General features: G+C 43.2%; 1 protein-coding gene across 3 annotated transcripts in view; it reads right to left on the reverse strand.

The window, feature by feature from the left end:
- Positions 1 to 644: 644 nt before the first annotated feature.
- slc25a37 (solute carrier family 25 member 37) overlaps positions 645 to 24,390 on the reverse strand; it is a 50,931-nt gene continuing 27,185 nt past the window's right edge. Inside the window, exons 1-4 of one of the 3 annotated variants that reach the window (XM_060931333.1) lie at positions 18,537 to 18,799; positions 8,213 to 8,441; positions 8,051 to 8,107; positions 645 to 3,951 (exon numbers count right to left, since the gene is read on the reverse strand). In XM_060931333.1, the coding sequence (XP_060787316.1) occupies positions 3,416 to 3,951; positions 8,051 to 8,107; positions 8,213 to 8,435 (816 nt within the window). In that variant the 5' untranslated portion in view covers positions 8,436 to 8,441; positions 18,537 to 18,799 and the 3' untranslated portion in view covers positions 645 to 3,415. Of the gene's footprint in view, positions 3,952 to 8,050; positions 8,108 to 8,212; positions 8,442 to 17,512; positions 17,532 to 18,536; positions 18,800 to 24,390 lie in introns of those variants that run through there. The other 2 variants (XM_060931334.1, XM_060931332.1) reach the window with 2 other exon arrangements.

The following is a 24,390-nucleotide window of genomic DNA, read 5'->3' on the forward strand; positions in this document are numbered from 1 at the left end:
CACAAGATTCTGATTGTCCACAAGTAAATAAAATCATGTTGTGCTAAAAACTTTCCATTTTGCTTCGTTTTCCCTAGAACACTAGTCTAAGAATTATGAAATATGTACATCCGAAATGTTGATTAAGGAAATATAAAAAGATGAGAAGTATTAGGCCTACATTTGGTGAGTGTTAGGTTGGTGGTCCGACACCGGGACCAGCATACACACGTGCTCTAAAATAAGAGCTAAAATTCGGAGACAAAGAGGTGGCACCCCTTCTGTCATACAACACACGGTTTACATTACACTTTCAAGACCTTGATATTGTTGTGCGTGATTTCAGTGCTAAGCACATGACACTCAAAGAGCCAAACTTGAGTCGAAACGGTTTGCTGAGCTGCCCGTTATAAGCTTTTGTACCTTCTTAAGGAGTGCCTGTTATGCAAATATTCAAGGCTTGGGTTTCTATAAATTAATAAAATTTTAGCATTTAAAAAAAAAAAAAATTTACAAATAGCAAGGCCACTTGCATGAGAGATGTATACAGATATATATGGGGCTATAGACCAGCACTGTAACTTGTATAAACCAACTATTTTTTTTATTTATATATATATATATATATATATATATATATATATATATATATATATATTTTTTTTTTTTTTTTTTTTAATCAAAAAGTGTGTTGAAAAACATGGTCCCGGATTTGAAGAATGTGTTTAGTGTAACACGCTCGGAAGAAAAAGTACTATCTGCCCTCTTCTACATACATTAGCTGAGGTATTGTCAGGATTTATAGCCGATTTGTGCGTTAATATGCGTAGCTCTTTCCATTCGAGTCTTCTCTGTACAAGTTTCGTTCATTTGGATTGGGGGGGGGGAATCACACAAGATCTTAAACAGTAAGCATTGCAAAAAGCTCCAGCACTTCACCTTTGGTTGTTTTACATAATTTTAGATTCATGTTTAGGCTAAAATAAATCAACGATTTTGAACGACTCGGAGCGTATCAGCCGTTACTGGGTATTTACCAGCAAGAAGGTTAATTTAAAAGCTTGCCGTTAGTGTCTGATGTACTGTTAAATATAGATCACTGTATCCTTCTTACATACTTTTTAACAGGACGAAAAAAAAAAGTGGGACGACACGGCAGCTGAAACTATCCGTAGGATTTTCCAGGTGATGCAATTTAAGAGTATTTGAGTTGCTAAAATTTTATTTGTGCATATCTTGATCCAATGTTTTATCATAAAACAGAATAAGGTTCCAGATTACACGTTAACCAGAGAAAAGGAGAATGTAGAATAACATTTGTATTTGGACTTTAAATTTGTATTATTTCACGAATAAAACCTTTTTTTTTTTAATATTTTCAGGAACATGTGATTTGTAGATATTTTGAATTCCAGGCAATATTGTACTTAAATAAATAAATTAATAAAAAAAATTAGGGGGGAAAAATTGGTTCTCTCTTTAAGAAAAACAAAAATAGAATAAAAAGCCAATTCGTTGTTTTCACATTTCCAGGGAGGGGGGAAACCACCTGCATGAACACAACATACACAGCCCCAACACCAGCTCCTGCCATTTTTTGGGTTGTGGTTTTTTTTTGTGTGTGTTTTTTTTTAAATAATGGTGCATGTGCATCACCCATTGGATGGGACTCTGGTTTTCAAACATGGCTTGGAAAGACCAATACATTTACACTCTTATAACATGTATAAGATATACGTTTCAGATCTCCTGACCTGATCAGAGCGATCCGATTTAAACCCGGTTGCATTTACACTTTTCGCTCAATCCAGACACATTTGTATTACTCAAGATGCATGAAATGACAAAATGTTGACCAGCATGGGGTCTTATGCCCCTTTTCCACCAAAGCAGTTCCAGGGCTGGTTCGGGGCCAGTGCTTAGTTTGGAACCGGGTTTTCTGTTTCCACTGACAAAGAACTGGCTCTGGGGCCAGAAAAACCGGTTCCAGGCTAACACCAACTTTCTGCTGGGCCAGAGGAAAGAACCGCTTATGTCAGTGGGGGGGCGGAGTTGTTAAGACCAACAACAATAACAAGACCACGAAAGATCGCCATTTTTAAGCGACGAGAAGCAGCAGCTGTACAAACGCGAAGTCATCCATTATTATTATTGTTGTTGCTGCTGCTTCTTCAGTGTTGTTTTTGCTTCGATATTCGCGCCAAGGTTTATGCAAACGTAACGACGTAACTGACGTATACAGCGACGTAATGACGTATACAACGACGTAACTGACGTATACAGCGACGTAACTGACGTGTCTTCCCTTAGCACCGCAAGCGATGGAAAAGCAAACTGGTTCTCAGCTGGCTCGCAAGTTGAACGAGTTGTGAACCAGCACCGGCCCCGAACCATCCCTGGAACTGATTTGGTGGAAAAGGGGTATTAGAGAGTAAACAGTGTCCTACTTTCCTTCTCTGGTTCCCAGCAGCCAATCAGAGCAAACCTGGAGGCAGAAACAGAGCTCTAATTGGCTGTGGCAAAATGAGGAAAAATCTGAGGAGGCGGGGCTTATCGGACCTTGTTTAATTCAATGTGAAAATGTACTCGGATGATGAGGCAAGTTTGTGAGCAAAATTTACTAGGTATAGGATCATCATCATCATTTTGACTAAAGTGTTTTCCGAAAATATTTATCACCCAGCTGCTTATCTGTAAGATTACAGCCTCTTGCTATAGCTATCAGGAGTTCATTAAGTTCAAGCTACAAGATCTCGCCACGATATTAATTAATGACTATATTCAGTCTATTAACAGCGGAAAGGGGTGTAGTTGGTATGGAATATAGGCAGTGTTTGCCAATGAAGAAGAGCACTTGTGTAAAATAATAGGTGGTCAAAACAAAGACCTACAGGACTTCCAACATCCAGAGAAGCTGGGGGGGGGGGCATAAATTTTCCTACATATAACTCCAAACACACAGACAGTTAAACGTGTCCATCAGCTGTCCGGCAACAAACCCTATGGAATGGAAGTATGCAAATTTGGGTCCGAGTCCAAAGGCCAGCTATGGCACCCACCATCCGACACCAATACAGAGCATGATCCATTTCGTAAGCAATTCTGTAAAAACAATTTCATTGTGGTAAAGCTAAAGATTCAGACCCTAAGTGCTGGCATTACATGACCAGAGATCCAAGTTCACGCCTTCTTTCTCGCCTATATTTGTGCGTGTTTAACGGTGGCTATTGATCTGCCTAGATGCATTTTCCTGCTTGTAATAGCGATAATGTCTTCCAATAAATAAAGTAGTTGAAACGGAACCAAAAGTTGTGATCGCAAGCATCCGTTTGTTGATTTCTTCTTCAGAAGTTGAGACTATTAAAGTGTGATGGAGACAAACAGCAGCTCCTCTGCGATTAGTGCCGATTTGGTCCAGAAGTTCCATCGGAGCTCTTCACGTGCGACTCGCGCTGCCCCGTCCTAAGGTGCTCTCTTCGTTGCGAGTCAGGACGTACTTGAAGGACTCGTAGACGGACCAGGCGATGGCAGTTGAAGGCATCTGGTAAATGACACGTGCTTGCACACCTTTAAAGAAGGCGGGGATGCCTCCCAGCCTGTAGACTGTCCTGAAGGCGTTGGCCATGCCTGAAAGATGGCCGCTGACGCGAGCCGAATTTAATGCCACGTCCTCCTGTGTGTTCAGAAGCGTCTTGCACACGTCGAGCGGTGTGGTTAGCGCGGCCGATACGGCGCCTGCTGCTGCGCCCGATACCACGTGCGTTCCTGGGCGGTACTGGCGCTGCGGGTTGAGACGCTCCTGCATGAGCTCGTACGTGATAAAGTGCAGAGCCTGGAATGGGATGTTCATGGTGAGCTGTGTACTGAAGCTGCGGTAGAAGGCGGCCAAGCCCTCGTTACGACTTACTGCCAGCACACAGTCGCACAGGCCTCGGTACGGCGAGTTATACATCTGCATGCGCTGCTTCACCACTAAAAGAGGAAAGAAAAAAAAAAAAAAACAGGCAAGGCTTAAGCACCAGTTAACCAGCCTGGGTATCAGATACTACAACCCCAAATCAGAAAAAGAAAAAAAAAAAAATGCGAAAAACGGTATGTTGAAACTAAAATCAAAACTACTTACAAATCATGATTTGTTAATAATCTTTGACCTGTATTCCACTCAAAACAATACAATAGCACATTATTTCATGGTTTACCTCATGAATTTTATTGTTGGGGGGGGGGGGGTTCCCCAAAAAATAAAAACACATTTCAATTTTGATTCTTGCAACACATTTAAAAAAAAAAAAAAAGTTTTGGACAGTAAAGCCACTTTATAATGTTCTCACTACACTTAAAAGATGTTTAAGGACTGAAGACACCAAGTGATGAAGCATCTCATCTCATTATCTCTAGCCGCTTTATCCTGTTCTACAGGGTCGCAGGCAAGCTGGAGCCTATCCCAGCTGACTACGGGCGAAAGGCGGGGTACACCCTGGACAAGTCGCCAGGTCATCACAGGGCTGACACATATGGCCCTTTTCCACTACCCTTTTTCAGCTCACTTCAGCCCGACACGGCTCGCGTTTCGACTACCTCAGAGCAGCACGACTCAGCTCGCTTCAGCCCTGCTCAGCACCCAAAACTCGCACGGTTTTGGAGTGGGGCTGAAGCGAGCCAAACCGAGCCGAGTGGGGCTAGGGGTGTGAGGAGACACTCCCCTGTGCACTGATTGGTGAGGAGGAGTGTCCTCACATGCCCACACACGCCCCGCGAGCACGCTGGGATCTGTAAACACCGTAAACCCGGAAGAATAATAATTACGAATTATGAGAATTTCTGAAGCCTTATGCGCCTCGCCTCATCTATACGCTCTTGCCAGTGTCTGCTGGCGTTGTCGGTGACAACAAGCCACAGCACCAAGACCAGCAACACTAACGACTCCATGTCCTCCATGTTTATTGTTTACTATCTGGGTTGTGAGACTACCGCTTAAAAGATCACGGATGTCACCGTTTGCGCCGCCTAACGACATCACGTGACGTCCACCAACTTTCGCTAACTCCACCCAATGTGTCCACCCACTTCCAGCCAGCACGGTTCAGCGCGGTTGTAGTCGAAATGCAACTCCAACAGCCCCGCTCAGCTCGACTCAGCCCAACTCAGCACGGCACGGCTCAGCCCGACTCAGCCGCGTTTGTAGTGGGAAAGCGGCAATAGACACAGACAAACATTCACACTCACATTCACACCTACGGTCAATTTAGAGTCACCAGTTAACCTAACCTGCATGTCTTTGGACTGTGGGGGAAACCGGAGCACCCGGAGGAAACCCATGCAGACACGGCGAGAACATGCAAACTCCGCACAGAAAGGCCCTCGCCGGCCACAGGGCTCGAACCCGGACCTTCTTGCTGTGAGGCAACAGCGCTAACCACTACACCACCGTGCCGCCCGTGATGAAGCACTTCAGGTGTTATTTTGTCCCATTTTTCCTGTAAACAGGTCTTAAGGTGTGCACAACAGCACGGAGTCATGGTTGTCGTTTTTCATTTCAAAATTCTCCACACTTTCTCCATTGGGGACAGAGTGGACAGGTGCCCTCTTCTTCCACAGCCATGCCTTTGTATTGTGTGCAGAACGTAGTTCCACATTGTCTTGTTGAAATCTCCCTGGAAAAGATGGCGTCTTGAAGGCAGGATATGTTGCTCCGAAATCTCAACATACTTTTCTGCATTAATGCTCCATCACAGAAGTGTAAGGTACCTTTGCCAGGGGTACTGACAACCCCATACCATGACACACCCTGGCTTTTAGACTTGTTCCTGGTAACAGTCCCGATGGTCCTTTTTGTCATTGGTCCAGAGCACACGGTGTTCATTTCTTCTTCTAAGAAAAAAAAAGACCTGGATACTGATTCATCTGACCACAACATACATTTCCACTGTGTGATGGTCCATCCCAGATGTCTCTCAGCTCAGAGGAGTTGATGGTGCTTCTGGACACAGTTAACACAAGTGTTCCTTTTTGCACAGTAAAGTTTTAATTGGCGTTTGCTGATGTAACTCCGTATTGTAGAGCTTGACACAGGTTTGTCAAAGTAATCCTGAGCCCATATGGTTATATCAGCTATAGATGAATGACTGTTCTTGATGCAGTGCCGTCTGAGGGATCAGAGATCACGGGTGTTCAGATTAGGCTTGAGCCCTTTGCACACCGAAATTCATCCAGGTTCCTTGAATCGTTTCATGATATTACGCACCGTAGAGGATGAAATAGCCAAATCCCTTTGCATCTTTCTTTGAGGAACACTGTTGTTAAAGGTCCCATGGCATGAAATTTTCACTTTCTGAGGTTTTTTAACATTAAAATGAGTTCCTCTGACCTTCTTAAGTCACCCCAGTGGCTAGAAATTTCATAATGTGTAAACCAAACTATGCCCAACATTTGAGAATGGCGCGTCAAAACGGCGCGTTGATAAGCTCTTCCCTTTACTACGTCAGCAAGGGAGATGATCCCCACGCCCCCCCCTCTGGATTCCCACCCACTGTATGGATTGCCCCGCCCAGTTGTAGTGAGGAGACCATAGAGGACACAACAACATGGCGTCACCTAAGCGAGCGAAACATGGAAATTGCGCTGTACATGGATGTGACAACACAGAAAAGAGTCTGTTTTTACTGCCGACGGGAGAGCCCCTGAAGACGCAGTGGCTTAATTTTATTTACTTCAATAATACGCCGTCGAGTCTACCTAAGACGGTGTATGTTTGTCGGAAGCATTTTCCTGAGGAATGTTTCCACAACTTGGGACAGTACAGGGCAGGTTTTGCACATCAACTGTCACTGAAGCCTGGGTCCGTACCAAGCATCCCTGCCGCATCAGCCACAAACACCGAACAAGTAAGTGTATAACTGGTCGTTTTGCCGTGTTTTAAAATCGGTGCGTTAGCCTAGCAATGGCTACATTAGCTGTGCAGCTAACCGCTTCCTGCAGTTAGCCAGGTAATCTGCGCTACAAAACTAAAGAGCATGCAGCATGCTCTGTTAAACTGAGTTTAGTCTGGAAATTGACTGTAACTTATGAGCTTATGTTTGACTATTGCTCCGCAATGCATGTCTTCTGTTGGATAAGCGCTATGTTGCTGTAGTTGCTGCTTCTATCCTCTTTGGTTATGGAGTGCGTGTTCAAGCCTAGGGTATTATACGTTCATAAACTACCACTCCGAACACTCTCACTCTCTGTTCTCTGTGTCACGTTGAGTTTACGAAAGGAGTCCGAGGGAGAACGGGGTTTTGTCTTAGCAGCGTGGCTACAGGCGCTGATAGCAGCGAGTATGTGTGCGCGCAGCTTGGTCAAGCCCCTCCCCCCATGGCCCACCCTCTACCCTTCCCCGCCTCCTGCTTCTCATTAGCAAAACGACGCACTGGGAAAAGCGCTGAAATGGGGCTTTCTCCCAGGAGGCTATATTTACGTGCCGAGGGTTCATTTCAAGAAAGGCTGCGGATAGAACATCCGGAAACCTCCACGAGCCCGTTTAAAGCATCAACAAACCACCATGCCATGGGACCTTTAAACATTTCAATTATTTTCTCACGCACTTCTTGACAAACTGGAGATCCTCGCCCCATCTTTGCTCGTCAAAGACTAAGCCTTCCCCGGATATCTGATGATTTGTACCAAATCATGATTACAAATCACCTGTTGACATCACATCATTATTTAATTGCTTTACCTCATTACTAGCCCTAAATTGCTCCAGTCCCAACTGTTTTTGAAATGTGTTGCAGGACTCAAACAGGAACGGTTGTATATTAACAAATAAAATGAAGTTGACCAGAAAAAAAACATTAAATATCTTGGGTTCATTCTGTCTGCAATGAAATACAAGTCAAAATACACTTACAAATCACTGCTTTCTTTTCTTTATTTCCACTTTCCGTACCGTCCCAACTTTTTCTGATTTGGGGTCGTATTACTAACAAGCAGTATTACACAAGATCATCACAAAATGCCTGTGAGAATTAATAGGTGGCCACAAAAATGCACTTGGACAAAGGTTTCAGTGATCACAACAGTGCTGTATTACCTTCGGCAGGGTTCATGACGGCATCGTGGAGCACAGTGGCGACGCTTCCTGCCAGCCCTGCGAGGAACACAGAGAGGAAAAAAAAAAAAAAAAAACAGACAGACACTGTTACACCACACTTCCTGCACTGTAAAGGACAGTGATGTCTTTACTTCTACGCACCATTGGCGATGTGGCTGTTTCCGCCGTTCTGAATGACATCGCTGAGGCTGCGTTTGATACGCTCGTAACATGCAAAGTACAGCGCATGGGCCGGCCCCGCCCCCAGCACCGTGATGTTGAGGCCTCTGAGGGGCCGCAGAAGGCCTTCGGTCATCACGATTTGTTTCAGAGCCCCGTACACGCTGCGGTACTGAGCCTTCGGGTCTGGCTGTAAACTCTGCATACGTGTCTGAAGGGAGGACAAAACATAACATAAGGTTTTAAAAATGGTGCTAAATTACAGACTGTGAGGAGTTCAAACTGTTGTCTCTGCTTTATCACAGTGCACATTATTTTCAGAATCAGCCATGTTTTTTGAAAATACCATTTTCCGAGCGCAGCGACTATAATGCCCAGATCAGACGGCAGAAGGACGCAGGTGGCGACCGATCGCAGGCAGATGCAGGCGTTTTGCGTCAAGCCCTTCGTTGTGGTCAGATGTATAGACCCTTTTTCAGCGTCACGTGATCAAACAGTTGCGCACGCAGCCTGGCAACGGAAGCAGTAAGCTTCCCAATTGATTCTGGGACAGACTAGCCTACTTATCAATCATTTAAACGTGGATATATACTGTTCTCAGCATCAACATGTCTGGTTGTTGCGTATACAGTTGTACAAATCGCTATTCCACCGGCAGACTAAAGTTTTATAGGATTCCTAAAGGATCACACCCATTTCAGAGCAACAGACGGCCGCTGTGGCTATATCAGGTAAGGTTATCTATCTACTGATTTTACTGGAAGCCTTGTTTACATTAGTGATCACCTGCATGGTGTAGAATAATAATCAAAAGCAGCTTAAGTTGTTGGATAAACTGACGTTAGCTTTGGCTAGTAGCACTAGCTGCTAGCTTGCGATGCAGCTAAAGTTTTATTAGATTTGCCCATTAGCTTGCTAGGCAAAACAAATGTGTTTGTGTTTTACAGGCGAGATGTCATTAGACTCCAGTAGTCCTGACTTTGTGCCATCTGTGTTTACATACACAAAAAGCCAGAACCCAGGTGGAAAGATGGACAGGTAGGATTAGGGTTGCTCTTCTCAGTCGTTTTTTGTTTCGTTTTCCTCTTTTGCATAAGCCAAACCTGTCAACCGGTAACGTAATGTTAGACCTAGCTTTGCTGCTCCACCTCGTTAAGTCGGTGCTACATTGTTTTGGTGTCTACATCTGCTGTTTTGCATTTTTTATAATGTCCTCATTCCAGTCCACACGTTTAATCACCTGCAGCCACAGCCGCCGTCTGTTGCTCTGAAATGGGTGTGATCCTTTAGGAATCCTATAAAACTTTAGCCCGCCGGTGGAATAGCGATTCGTACAACCGTATACGCAACAGCCAGACATGTTGATGCTGAGAACAGTATATATCCACGTTTAAATGATTGATAAATAGGCTAGTCTGTCCCAGAATCAATTGGGAAGCTTACTGCTTCTGTTGCCAGGGTGCGTGCGCAACTGTTTGATCACGTGACGCTGAAAAAGGGTCTATTAAATGTGTGTATATATATATATATATATATATATATATATATATATATATATATATATATATATATATATATACACACACACACACACACACACACAGGGTGCGATTTGCTGGGGGGGGATGGTGGGGATCATCCCCCCCTCTGGTTTTTATCTCTGCTGAAAAAAAAAATCCTCGGGGACAACCCCGTCAATAAAACAAACAAACCAAAAAAAAAAAAAAGTTGCCATGACAGGCATGTTGTGGCACAGTTTTCTATGGTCTACATTGCACTCACTTTCAAAATGACCCGAAGTGGCAGCTTTGATGTTCACGAACGTCCCCAGCAAATAGATACATTGTAGATAATAACAATATCCAGAGTGTGAACGTGGATTTAGCGCCATGAATCACATCCTTATTGATGAGCGCAACTGAATGAATGTATCCACACTGACAGCCTTCTTTTCCTCGCTGTCAATGGGTCAGACGTGCGTTCCTTCCCTGCTGAGAAATTCGAAGAAATGTGGATTAAAGAAGGGCAAAACGCGGCGGATAGCGCACCGACGGGAAAGCAGAAAAGGCCACATGAACTGCGCCATCAGAGCAAACTGTTCATTTAGTATTCATGTATTTTAGTGATTTTCGAGTCACTGTCCATTTAATCCGGAGGGAGAGAAACATCACAGCAACGCGACAAGCAATGCGAACTTTGTTGTGTGTTAGTGTTCGTGTATTTAGTCAGAGAGATAGGAAGATGAATTTACTATCTCTGGTTTAGTGTTCGTTTTCATTTAGTGCTATTCATTTGATATCATTGGATGTTATTGAGCTGTTAGCCTATTGTTACCTTAATTTTGTGACGTTTCATGATTTAAAAAAAAAAAAAAAAAAAAAAAAAAAAAACATCCCCCCTTCTGGTCTTTTGACAAATCGCACCATATATATATATATATATATATATATATATATATATATATATATATATATATATATACATATATATATATACACACACACACGGCCACTGAATATTTGGCCATTTTCTAACATCGTCAACCCACTCATTGATAGACCACGGATCCGGGAGTCTAATACCATTTGCCAAAGTTAACTTAAGGTAACTTTCACGGTCTTTTGTTGATAAACCCCATGGATTAAAGCAAAAAAAAAAAAAAACATTATTTGACTGAAAATTTACGGGGGGGGGGGGGGGGGGGGGGGGGTGTTATGGGTGGATTTCGATGAAATTCTACGGGGGGGGGTTTATGGGTGGATTTCGATGAAATTCTGAGAATGGTTAACTTAGAACTGATAACTTTATTATCAATTAATTAACGGATTAATATATTCAATTTATTGCACTTTCTTTCCATTGCTTCCGTATATTATTTTTTTGTGGCAAACCACACAAATGCAAGCGCCTGGAATGTTTAGTTTTTTGCACCATGAACTAAATGGCTTTCCGTTTTCACCCATTTCGTACAGCCAGGCCCACCTCCACTTGTTTTTTACACCTTTAATCGATGGCAGACACATCAGTGCCTTCTTTCATGTAAAGCGCATCCATGCTGCCGAAACCAAAAGCAGAATGACATGCTCCTCTACGCTCGATGTCAATATAGAAAAAAGTTTGGATCTTCGCTTAAATTAAAACTGGGGTTTGACCTTACTTTGTGTTGAATACGACTTCAAAAACAATTCAAGATTTTATTAAGAGAAATATTGTGGCCAACACGAGTGTTAAGTTACCTAAAAGATCGCGTGAAGTTGGCTGCTATCTACTTTGCGTTCGTTCTCATTTTCCTCCATCATTTCATAGGCCAGAAACAGATGTTTTGACGTAATTTAACTTAGTAGGCTATGATTATTATTTAACCGTAGTCTTCTAGACATTTTGACTGTTTGGGGCATTGAACGCTGGTGTATGATTTTCAGGGAATGAAGTTTAGCGCATGCCAGAGCATCATTGCGCTCGCAGCCTCCAACTCCTCAAACGTCCTTTAAATTGTGATATAACGTAGGCTATAAGGCACGGTTCTAACATATCTTACACATTGGCCTAACGAAAATAATAATTGTTGGGGCGTCTGCTGATTTGTTAGCTATAAATTTAGGTCTAATTACTTCTGACAGTCTGCAAGCATTGCACCGTCGGGTCTTCAAGTCTGGCTGAAGCAGAGGAGCGGGCTTTCCGGGGTTTATTTTTTCTTTTTTTTTAACATGCTCTATTTCTATATGTCCAGGTTTGAACTAAGTCATTTTGGCAAGATTTAATTTAATACAAAACAGAAATGGTCAGACACAAGCACGCCAAGTACATGGGAATGTATTTTGCCAATTTTGACAGCACATGTTTTTTGAGCATGGCTCAAAAACAAAAAAGTTAAATAAACCCTGCTGATAGTTGATGGTGTTGCAACACATCAGTGTTATAACCCAATCTCTACCCAACCACCCGTCATTTTAATTCTCCTCGGATCAGCACCGACCTCACATTTGGCCTTGGGAGAGTTCAGTTGACGGAAATCCGTCACACGACGGAAAACTTTAATCCATGAATCCCCTTGCATAGCTTGACAGGCTGTTTAACTCTGCCATACTTCCGATGCCAAGCTGCGTGCACAACCGTCTTCGTTTACAAACAGAAAAAGGGTCTATTGCAAGACGCAGAGTTTGCAAGCTGAATCAACCAGTCGGAAGCAGACGCAGGTTGACGCAGTGCACAGAAAACCTATACAAGGCCATAAAACTGCTTGTAGGTTGTTGCAAACTATTTGCAGGTGCAGTCTGCGTCTACCTGCATCTAGCTGCCATTACCTGCTTCAACCCGCGATTGGTTGCTCAAGCGTTGCACGACTGCCTGCCTCTACATGCGTCAACCTGCTATTTGTACCGATTGGAAGCAAATCACAGCTGAAATGTGAACAGATCATGATCCACTTGCCTCTACTAAAAGACCCTCTGCATCGTCGTGCGTCGACGCAAGACCAGTCTTTCGTCTACCTGCGATTTTGTTATTGCAGGTAGACGCAAGTAGTTGAAAACTAGTTGCAGCCTGCCGTCTGACCTGGACATAACGTCATATACAGACGCCACTAAAAAAAAAATTTTTTTGATAATGAGCCAAACTAGTTTCAGTTAATTAGGTCTGATTATTTTAACCATGACTTAAATATGATTACATGCAAGCCTGAGCCTGTTTTACACTCTTACACTGTGCTTCAGCTTTGGGAGGACATATTAGGTGATGCTACATCTCTTACTGAGGCGAAAAAACTAGTTTGTTGGAGGATTGTGTATAACGTGGCACGACTTTCACAAGCAGCAGCTAAAAAGAGCAGAAAACGTACGCATTCGTTACAGTGCAATATATTCATACATACTCTATTCTACAGTGTATATCGTAGAGCCATTTCTTATTTTTATATTTATTACATTCCACTTTACTCCATCCATCCATTATCCGTAACTGCTTATCCTGTGCAGGGTCGCAGGCAAGCTGGAGCCTATCCCAGCTGACTATGGGCGAGAAGCGGGGTACACCTTGGACAAGTCGCCAGGTTATCGCAGGGCTGACACACAACCATTCACACCTATGGTCAATTTAGAGTCACCAGTTAACCTAACCTGCATGTCTTTGGACTGTGGGGGAAACCGGAGCACCCGGAGGAAACCCACGCGGACACGGGGAGAACATGCAAACTCCGCACAGAAAGACCCTCGCCGGCCACGGGGCTCGAACCCAGAACCTTCTTGCTGTGAGGAGACAGTGCTAACCGCTACACCGCCGTACCACCCATCCTTTTTTTTTTTTAAACCACCCAACTATCCCCACGACCTATGGAGCATCGCAATAAGCATTTCACTGCACATCGTACTCCATAGGATTGTGTAGCTATGTCTCATCTCATCTCATCATCTCTAGCCGCTTTATCCTGTTCTACAGGGTCGCAGGCAAGCTGGAGCCTATCCCAGCTGACTACGGGCGAAAGGCGGGGTACACCCCGGACAAGTCGCCAGGTCATCACAGGGCTGACACATAGACACAGACAACCATTCACACTCACATTCACACCTACGGTCAATTTAGAGTCACCAGTTAACCTAACCTGCATGTCTTTGGACTGTGGGGGAAACCGGAGCACCCGGAGGAAACCCACGCGGACATGGGGAGAACATGCAAACTCCGCACAGAAAGGCCCTCGCCGGCCACGGGGCTCGAACCCGGACCTTCTTGCTGTGAGGCGACAGCGCTAACCACTACACCACCGTGCTGCCCGTATTGTGTATGTGACGAATAAAATTTGAATTTTTCACAGCAGACAGCAGCAGCGGGTTTAAGAATAATCCTCCCTCTTCTTTGGGCAATTCACACAATTACAGTAAAGATCACAAAAAGTGTGGCAAGGTGACTGGCCTCTTCGCAGCTGAAGTTAGAGAGCAAATATCATTTCGTATATCGTGGGTAGATTGCAACTTCTTTGCAGCAAGGTTAACAGAACATACAAAAAAAAAAAAAAAAAAAACACTCAAACAAACATACACCTTGTTTCCTGACCCAAACTGATGTACATGAATTACAGTACATTTGTGCGGTACGAAGAAGCGATCCGAAATGGAGCCGCCTGCTGATCCGAATGCCAGCTTTCGATACCATCTCGACTTGAATCAGCATACAAAATGCTGACAATACGTTTACTTTCGCACTCCAAAATGTTTCGCACCTCACTTTATTAACTTGGACTGATCTGTAGTTCTGGTTCACTAATCCTCAGGCAGCCCTGATCCTGAGTGGCCAGGTTTAAAGCCCGGTCCCACAATATCAATAACGATAACTACAACTATAAATAAATCCGTCCCCTGCAGTTTACGTGGTTGGTGCTCACGCCAGATCGATAACGATACCTATAGCCCAGGCCTGGGTTTATCTGTATCGGTGAGATTCTGGAATGATTTTTCCAGGCTTGGCTCTGATCCGATAAAACACGTGATCAATCAGGTAATTGTTTCCAAGTGACTTTGTCTGAGCATGTGCTATTTTTTTCCCCCCGGCGTCTTTGTACATCCTTGTTGCATCATGAAGTCACAGAATACGGATTCACGGAAAATAAAAATAAATAAATAAATAAAAGCACAGCTCTTTTATTCATGGATGTGATTTTCCGTGAACTATTAATAGTTAATTAATAATAAAGGAAACATAAATGCAGGTAAGATATTTTAATTACGAACATCGGCGGTCCAAGTATTTAATTGTTTTAGACTTCTTAATTTTTTTTTTAATCAGTGATGCATCATCCGTATGAAATCAGTACCCGATCTGTAATATACTGAAGCGTCCGTGACCAATTCGTAAATTATTAGCATCCGTATTAAAATCCGTAACCACTCCTTATATTTTAGTCTGTGACCTATCGGTATTTTATCAACCACCAGAGTGTGTACATGGGTTGTTTTGAAGTCCAAGCTGTACAGTATGACCCGGAATAACATGCTACTACTTGGAAAAAAACTTCCATGAATATTCCTAAGTTGCCTGCATTTATTTCTCTGAGTGTCAGGACCAAGTGATACTAAATTCAGGCAGTGGTACAGTCATAGCTGGAGTTATCGGTATAGTTATTGGTGTTGTGGTACCGGGGCCTTTAGTCTACTCTTAAATAGTTAGCGTGCACACGTGATGGACGATCTCTTCAGAATCAGGAACGCAGATACTGTATGTGGAAACACTGCTGAAACTGAGCAAAATAAATTCTAGTACTAAGCGACATATTGGTCATATCTTGCTATACGTGGCAGTCAGTCAGATAGAAACCAAAAGCTTTAGTCAGACTTGAATGCCATCTTTTATCATCCTGACTTTGTTTTTAAGAGAACTAAAACATGCACTTTTTTCCCACAAATTCTGTTGGACTAAGGAGCTAGTCATTTCCTGGTACGCCGAGTATCTGATTAATAGCTTAAAAACATGACTAGGCAAGTGCACGATGTCCTGGGGAAAACCCATCAGCGGTCTCTTCCACTGAATTCTGGAAAAACAGACACAAACGGCAAATCAGGTTTTGACCGAAATTGTGCTTTCTTGCCAGTAATACACCATGACAGGACTAATTTACGAAAAACAGCATTAGATTTGACCAAAGATCATGTTGCGTAAGGAGCCAGTTTAAGAAAGGTAGCAAGGAAAACTAATCGGTTTGTCTAAAGATTAGGGCTGTAACGATACACCCAACTCACGATTCGATTCGTATCGCGATTTTTGACCCACGATTCGATACGCCCACGATTTTTTTTTTTAATGTTTTTTTAAAGTAGTAAATTTGACTTATTAACATTTACTTACATTAACTATTTAATAACAAATAATTCAGACCACTGCAGAGAATGAGTAATATGTATGCAAAAATGAACAAATGTATATCCAAAGATTGTTTTATTTCTCAAAATAATACTGTTGAGCCGGAAGCTCTGTTTTTTTTGGTTCTGAAAAAGTCATTTTTCCAAATCGTGTAAATCCGTTAAGATTTTTTTTTGGGGGGGGGGGGGGGGGGGGGGGGGCTCTCTCACTGTCTCACTCTCATAGGGCCAATGATTTTCTGTGATCGCGGAAAACAGATGGAAATTACGGAATTTTTATGGTGAAACATTGCTCGCGTGTCAAAATGTAACTACCGCAGAAGGCTTCCGCCCAAGCAGACATGCCTTCAGTGTTGCCAGATATTGCTAACGTTTTCCACCCCAAAATATGTTCAAAACCAGCCAAAAAGCAACTAATCCTGCCCAATCTGGCAACACTGCATGCCTTTCTGGTCAAGTGATTGTGATTGGCTTGTGGCACACCTAGCCAGCCAATGAGCTGCTTGTTTACAGATTCGCTCCCCGCGTCGCAACCAGAATGGCGACCGCTTAAAAGAAATGAATGCTCTGCCAGTGGCGAGTGTGGACGTTGCGTGACTCGCAGAAGATTGTCGCAGGTCGGCGAAAAAACGACTTACTAATAGATATAAAAAAATAAAAGTAATTTAAGTAAGTTTAAAATGTAATTTAAATAAAAAGTAAAGTATTCATAAATTGAAGTTTGGAAGCGCCTCTGTTTTTGGGCTGAGGAGAAGTTTGAAAGGGTGTACTGCGATTCTGCCTTCTTGTATCGCGATACGGATCGTGGCTCTGCGTATCGCGATTTTGATTCGCATATCGTTACAGCCCTACTAAAGATGTCTAAAACTTCATTCGATAAGCATGGCTTTACCGTATCTGTGACATCATCAAAACAGAGAAGAGCTCTTACACCAGTTTATACAATTCATCTCATTATCTCTAGCCGCTTTATCCTGTTCTACAGGGTCGCAGGCAAGCTGGAGCCTATCCCAGCTGACTACGGGCGAAAGGCGGGGTACACCCTGGACAAGTCGCCAGGTCATCACAGGGCCGACACATAGACACAGACAACCATTCACACTCACATTCACACCTACGGTCAATTTAGAGTCACCAGTTAACCTAACCTGCATGTCTTTGGACTGTGGGGGAAACTGGAGCACCCAGAGGAAACCCACGCGGACACGGGGAGAACATGCAAACTCCGCACAGAAAGGCCCTCGCCGGCCACGGGGCTCGAACCTGGACCTTCTTGCTGTGAGGCGACAGCGCTAACCACTACACCACCGTGCCGCCCCAGTTTATACAATTAAAAAATGGAAATAAAAACAGACATGCTTGAAGAAATTTAGCTGACCGAACACGTGAACAGAGATGCAAATGAAGCTTAAATTTCAATATTTGGAGTGATTTTTACCTCAAGCGATGGAGACGGAGCGGAGGCCCTATTCACCCGAGTCCTGGCTGATCAGCTCCAAGTACAGGTGTGAACGGGATCAAACGCATCCCGAAGACACATTCAGATCCAAATCACTCGGACCACATTCAGACCTGGCCACATTCTTTTAGCAGTGTGTATGCAAATGTATCCTGGGCTACAATAAAGGACCGCCTACTCAACTGAAGTCCTCTGCGTAAGCACGTCCTCATTTGCGTGCCAACGGCACCAGATTAAAGTGCCACTTTTAAAATCCAGCGTTAAGTTTTGATTTCCTCTTCTGCTTTTAATTTCAGGCAGACTAGGCACAGGAAGTGTATTGCGTACTCCTGCTGGTTAACAACAACAACAACAACGCATCTGGTCTTTGCAAACAGAAAGCAGAACATCAAGAACGTAGCAGCTCATCTGGCCTACCATCAAAACAACCATGACGACAAAAACAAACAGAACTGAAATGTAACAACGTGAGAGAGGACCAACCTCCACGACAAATTGTTTACGACAGGAAACTCAACAAGGGACTAAATTTTGTTCCCTGAGGGAAAATCAACCCAAAACATCAAATCAGAACTGAATTCGGATGATAAATCAGAGAGGAGATACAATGCTAATAAGAGGCCTGGAAAATATTTTAATTTGGCTTAATTACTAACTCGTTAGCAAACCATTGACAAAACAACGACGAAGGCTACATCCACACGACAACGGCAACGAGATGTTATTTAAAAATATATCGCATCCAAATGGGCAACGATCAGTAAAATATCAGGTCCATATGGCAACGCAACGCTTGCTGAAAACGATGCAATACACATGCCACACCTCTAGGGGTGCTGTAAGACAGTCCCTTCAGAGAAACCAGAACAATAGAAGTAGTAAGGACGCATGCGCATAAATTATTATGCGCGAGACTTCATATTAGCCACAAAGTCAGGAAAATCTGTTCGTAAAATTACATTATAATGACCAAATACAATGAAAAGTATTTTTCCAGTCTCACCTGTGAAAGGTAATCCCATGTGATCTTGTTTGGACGGTAAACCTGTTGGTACAGTTAAACGCAGCACATGAATGAGGCATCTTTATTCTCCGCTTTGACCTATCCAATATGGCGGCGAGGATGACGTATGATTCTACGTGGAAGGCGGCGTCTTTAATGGTCCGGAATAAATTGAATGCTACACGTTGATGGATTAATTTGTTGTTCTACGCCCTTTTTGAGGAATGTATTGTAGGACTTAAACCAACATCTGAAGAGGTGAGATCGCTCCTTTTTTTCCCTATTTTTGCTGGCGGGATTGACTCTGCCCTAGGGGCTATTTTCTCTCTCTCTCACTTTGCACCATTACACAATAAATATTCACAGTGAAAATATTTTGTAAGCGTGTTTCATGAACCAAGTTATAGGATTTGTTGACAACTCGCATCGAGTTCGTTACACTTCTACCCGGCGTGAAGCACTCACAGTCATGTGGTTGTGACGTCATCGTAAACAAATCCGTTCTATTCATCCAGACGACTTCGCAACGGCAACGTTGCCAGATCTTTCCACTCTGGAACCCGTTCTCAAAAAGATTGCGTTTTGGGCACCCAAAACGCCGGTGCCGTGTGGACGCCAGGCCTAAACGATAAGCAATTGTATCGGAGTCACCTGAATCCGTTGCCGTGTGGACAGGGCCTAAGTGATTAGCTCTTTCAAACAAAATAATCGGAACGGAAATCCGTGGAGAACTGACGGAGGAGATACGATTTAACTGAACTATGGACAACGGACGTCACGCCATGGCTACAGCTCATCGGCCTTATGGACGGATGAGCTAATGATGGACGTATTCAATTGCATCCAGAGGAGGGAAGTGAGATCCGATCACGACTGGTCACTTGAGACGCGTTCTTACACCAGGTGTGAACAGATGTACTCCGAGCTGACCGTTTGTAACCTGATCATCGTGAAATGCGACCCAATTTTGAAGAATTGCTAATCAATCAATTTCCTCAGGGGATTGCACAGAAATGCGATGCAAAAAGTTGGCCAAATTCTTGAAAATTATAAGCTTTCCTTATTTCCCAACATTCCCAGGGTAACTGGGTTAGTCAGTCGCCGATTGTCCAGCAGGGGATGGATGGATGGATGCAGGGCTCGAAATTAACTTTTTTTCTTTGTGTCCCCCAGTGGTCCCGAATTCTGTGTTGTATTGTCCCGAATGGAAGCAATAGTGTCCCCATTTTTTTCCTCTCTGAAATAACCAGTGGTTAATATTATCATATGAAGTTACTATTATATTTGTAACTATGCGATTTTGAACCCTTTATATCATTTTTACAATAAGTCACAAAACACAAGTGACACATGTCCAATACATCATCTACTTCAAAATTACAGTTATTGCATTTTCAGTTTATTAAACTTTGGTGATCTCACTGTATGAATAGATACCCGTTTATTTAAAAGGGGCCAACTAGCTCATTCAGAAAATGTTTCAACTCCCTACATCTGCAGTACACTTTAGCTGAAAATAAGACCCCTTTTATGTTCATTTCATCTACTTATACCTTGAATATCTGTTGGCATATATAAGGCCAACTTATCATTTTCACCATTACCGTTATCCATTTTTATGTAATATACCTGTTGCCCCATTCAGAGATGTTTTGAAAGCCATCAGCCATACCATCAATGGATGAAATGCACACCCATGTTGCAAGCAGTACAATAGAAGGTTTGACCCAAAAAACGAAATATTTTAATCCAGTCTACAGTGTAAAATAAAGGAAAAACGCCATCCAATCATATCGAGGTACCACCTCAAAATGATTGGATACTGACACGTCAATCAGACTGAAGCCCGCGAGCAGCCCGGCCCTTCTGTGTGTGTGTGAGAGCGAGCAGTGTCACACAGAGCGCAGGATTCTCTCAGTGCGCTCCTTCCAAACAACGGGGATTTACACGAAAACGGAAGGAGATATTCACAAAATTCTTTCACAGTGAGCGCCACAAGGCTCTCCTGAACACACGGATGTAATTTTTTTTGTCTGTAGTGTAAAAAATGAGGTCACTAGAGCGAGTTAAAAACGAGTGACTTTTCTGCCACGTTTATAATGGGAGTCTATGAGGCTGCGCGGCTGTGCTCTCGTTACTTTCAGGCTTCTCATTCAAAAACTGTAAATCCTATCGCTCAGGGAGACACATTGTGTGAATCAGGACAAGTGTGGCTACTACTTTTGAGAAAATTATGTGTGTGGAGTGAAAATTGGGGCTGAAAACACAGTTTAAATGAGAAAGTTTGAGCTATTTTTCCAAGCTCTCTACACTCTAACTTAACGAGCTCCACTAGTGTGTAACGCAATAGACACCCATTATAAAGCCTGACTTTCTCAGGCTTTATAAGGGGGAGGAGGGGTGGAGACGCGGGGGTGGGAGTGTTTCTTTTCAAAATATGGCTTGCGGGAACCGGTCCGTTATTCCAAAATCTTGTACTGCACCTTTAATGTAGAACTTTTTTTCTAGATCTATTTTTTTCCATTGTCCCGGGATTGTCCCAGATATGATAATTTTGTGTCCCGATGACATTTTTTATGGTCCCCGGGACATCGGGACACCGTTAGTTTCGAGCGCTGGATGGATGGATGGATAAATAAAATAAATAACAGCAGTTTTCCGCGATCGCAATAAACTGACAGAAAACATAGAATACAGTATTTGAAACGGAACGTCAAAAGTTTATTTGCACAAATTAAAACTCAATATTTTCTACCAAATAAGCCATTATGGTTGCCTGACTTTGCCTTTAACTTCGTTGGGGCATTATAACTTTGAAGCATGAATAGCATCATTCATGAAATTTAGGAGTACACCAAAACCTTTAACATTGCTCAGAACCTCTTGATCACAAAATTAGCTTTAAAATGAGGGCTCAAACAGATGACATTCCTAGTTGGATATGAGTAACGACCAAAAACGGGTTTTAAAGCTTGCTGTAGTACTTGTTCCATTAATTTGCATATGAGCACAATGATATAAAAGGCTCACTGCAATAAAACATCGTTGTAAACTTGTCATAAGACTCATGACTTTATTTCCCGTCACTCGCACATTTATTACTTAATCCACATTGGAAAAAAAAAAAAAATGTTATCTTGAACCCTGGATGTGGATGATGCTGAGAATCAAAGTGAGAACTCTTTTCTCATCGTAAACATAACTCTTTACTGGCATGACTGCGATGTTTTAATGTCGTTTCTCCATCAGAAGTTCAGCTCATCAATATAGAGAAGCTCCAGCTTTCGCCAGTGCCCTTACCAGCTCGACAGTGGAAGAAAGTGACAGATCGTTGGGCCGTACACATCTGGTCCAGTGAGATAACAGCACACGCCCTGCCACTCCTCTGAGCTCTCGGACAAGCTGATCAGCACGCACAACGCTGCTCGAGGTTAATGCGTGATTAAGGAAAAACGACAATACCGTACATGTTTATTTTAAAGCATGCTCGTTGACATGAAACTGCCTTGAAGCAACCCGGCGCCTTCGCCTCAGTGCAAGAAGGCTCCGGGTTCGAACCTCACAGCCGACGAGGGCCTCTCTGTGTGGAGTTTGCATGTTCTCCCCGTGTCTGCGTGGGTTTCCTCCACAGTTCAAACACATACAGGTTAGGTTAAAGGGCACCTGACAGCAAAATTATGCTCTAAAATAGGTTTCTGTAATAAAACTACAAACACCACTGATCACTTTCATGATAGAACTAACCACCAACAGAACGAAACTCTTTGTGCGCAGTCGCGTCAATCTGGCCAAGCACCAAGCCGCTGTCAGTGGCCGCCATATTTGCCGTGACGTCACATGCAGAACGACTGCTCGGCCTTCAAGGCAGCTATGGCCGACGAAACAGAGCGATTTTCTGACCAGTCTTCAGAAACTGAGGCCCTTTTTGAGGTTGACACTGGACATGTCGGATTACATGAAGACGAAGCAGTGGGTGGTATTTTGCCTTAGGCCAAAAAAAAAAAAAGTGTGTTTCCAGTTACCCGACCGACCCTAATCCGTATCGCCCGACCCTCAACTTTTTTTCGTTTTTTTCCCCAGTCGCGACTTTTACATATAACCCAACCGCGTGAACCGGAAGTTTTTGTCACTCACTGGGAAAATCAGGGCTTTCCACAAGCGCCGGCTGCCCGCCATACAGCCGACTACACAATTAAGTCCAGCCGGCTACTTTAATGACTATTATTTTTGTAGCCCACAGGCTCTAAATATTAATTTTCGATTTTAATAAAATTAAATGTTTATCTAACGGACTGACAATAATGTCAAACTGAACCGCACTCATTTAAGTTGTGATTCGCGCTGTTTGTACCGATAATAACCACAAATTCCCCGCCGACTTCGTTAATCAGGGGAGAGTAACTCATCCGCGGCCCCAACACGCGGTGTGTGCGCGCGCACTCGGCGGAGGCAGTAGTGCGTCGGGGCCATTGGACGGAACAGAAGCAGAGATAACGCTTATTTTGTCTTTCACCTAGAGACATGATTCAAACTTTAAAACGGAGACAAAATTCTCCTGTGCGAATCTGGCATTCAACTTTTTTGCTAGGCTCTATACTTTTTGATCAGTCACAGATCAAACACCATGAGCAACTCTGGAGAAATTCAGCCTTTATAATGGGTGTATATTGCGTTACACACCAGTGGAGCTCAGGAGTTTAGAGTGTAGGCAGCTTGAAAAAAAAAAAGCTCTAACTTTCTCATTTAAACTGTTTTCTCAGCCACAATTTTCACTCTACACACACAATTTTCTCAAAAGTTGTAGTCACACATTGTGTGAATCAAGACAAGTGTCTCCCTGAGTGATAGGATTTACAGTTTTTGAATGAGAAGCCTGAAAGTAAGGAGAGGACAGCCGCGCTCTCCCATAGACTCCCATTATAAACGTGGCAGCGCTTTTACTGCAAAATCAGAAAAGTCACTTGTTTTTAACTCACTCTAGTGTCCACATTTTTTACACTAGGGACAAAAAAATTACATCAATGTGTTCATGGGAGCCTTGTAGCACTCAATGTGAAAGAATTTTGTGAATACCTCCTTTCGTTTCCGTGTAAATCAGCATTGCTCGAGGAGAGGGAACTCTGAGAAAAAGCGCTCTTTGCTTGTTATATTGTGTCTTTTCCCTGCACTGTTACCAAGGCGACAAGCTGCACTCAGGGAGCAGAGAGGGGCGGGGCTGCTCTCTCTCTCTCTCTCTCTCTCATGGTGTATTGAGCTGTTATATTTACAGAAAAATTCATGTTAAAAGGTGTCTCATGCTGCATCAGATTCATCAGAAGGTGGTAACTCAGGTGACCTGCAAAGAAATTCATTATATTTTGTGAAATTATACCTGTCTAAATATAGGTTATGGCAGCCATCTTGAAAAAAAAAATTCAAAAAAAAAAAAATGCCTGCCTACCGACCCTAGTTTTGAAATCTACGTAACCGGAAACCCACGTTTTTTTTTTGGCCTTATCGTTTTGAGCCGTATCTGGACGATTTGCCTGCAGAAGGCGAAATTTCTGACTCGGACACAGAATACATGTGAATAATACCTCAGACTTCATTCAATCTGTAATTTGTGATGATATAACAGGATTACTGCATATAATAATTTGGGAGTCTCATCTCATTATCTCTAGCCGCTTTATCCTTCTACAGGGTCGTAGGCAAGCTGGAGCCTATCCCAGCTGACTACGGGCGAGAAGCGGGGTACACCCTGGACAAGTCGCCAGGTCATCACAGGGCTGACACATAGACACAGACAACCACTCACATTCACACCTACGGTCAATTTAGAGTCACCAGTTAACCTAACCTGCATGTCTTTGGA

This window comes from Neoarius graeffei, chromosome 10 (genome assembly GCF_027579695.1).
Source record: "Neoarius graeffei isolate fNeoGra1 chromosome 10, fNeoGra1.pri, whole genome shotgun sequence".
In the NCBI taxonomy this organism is placed as follows: Eukaryota; Metazoa; Chordata; class Actinopteri; order Siluriformes; family Ariidae; genus Neoarius; species Neoarius graeffei.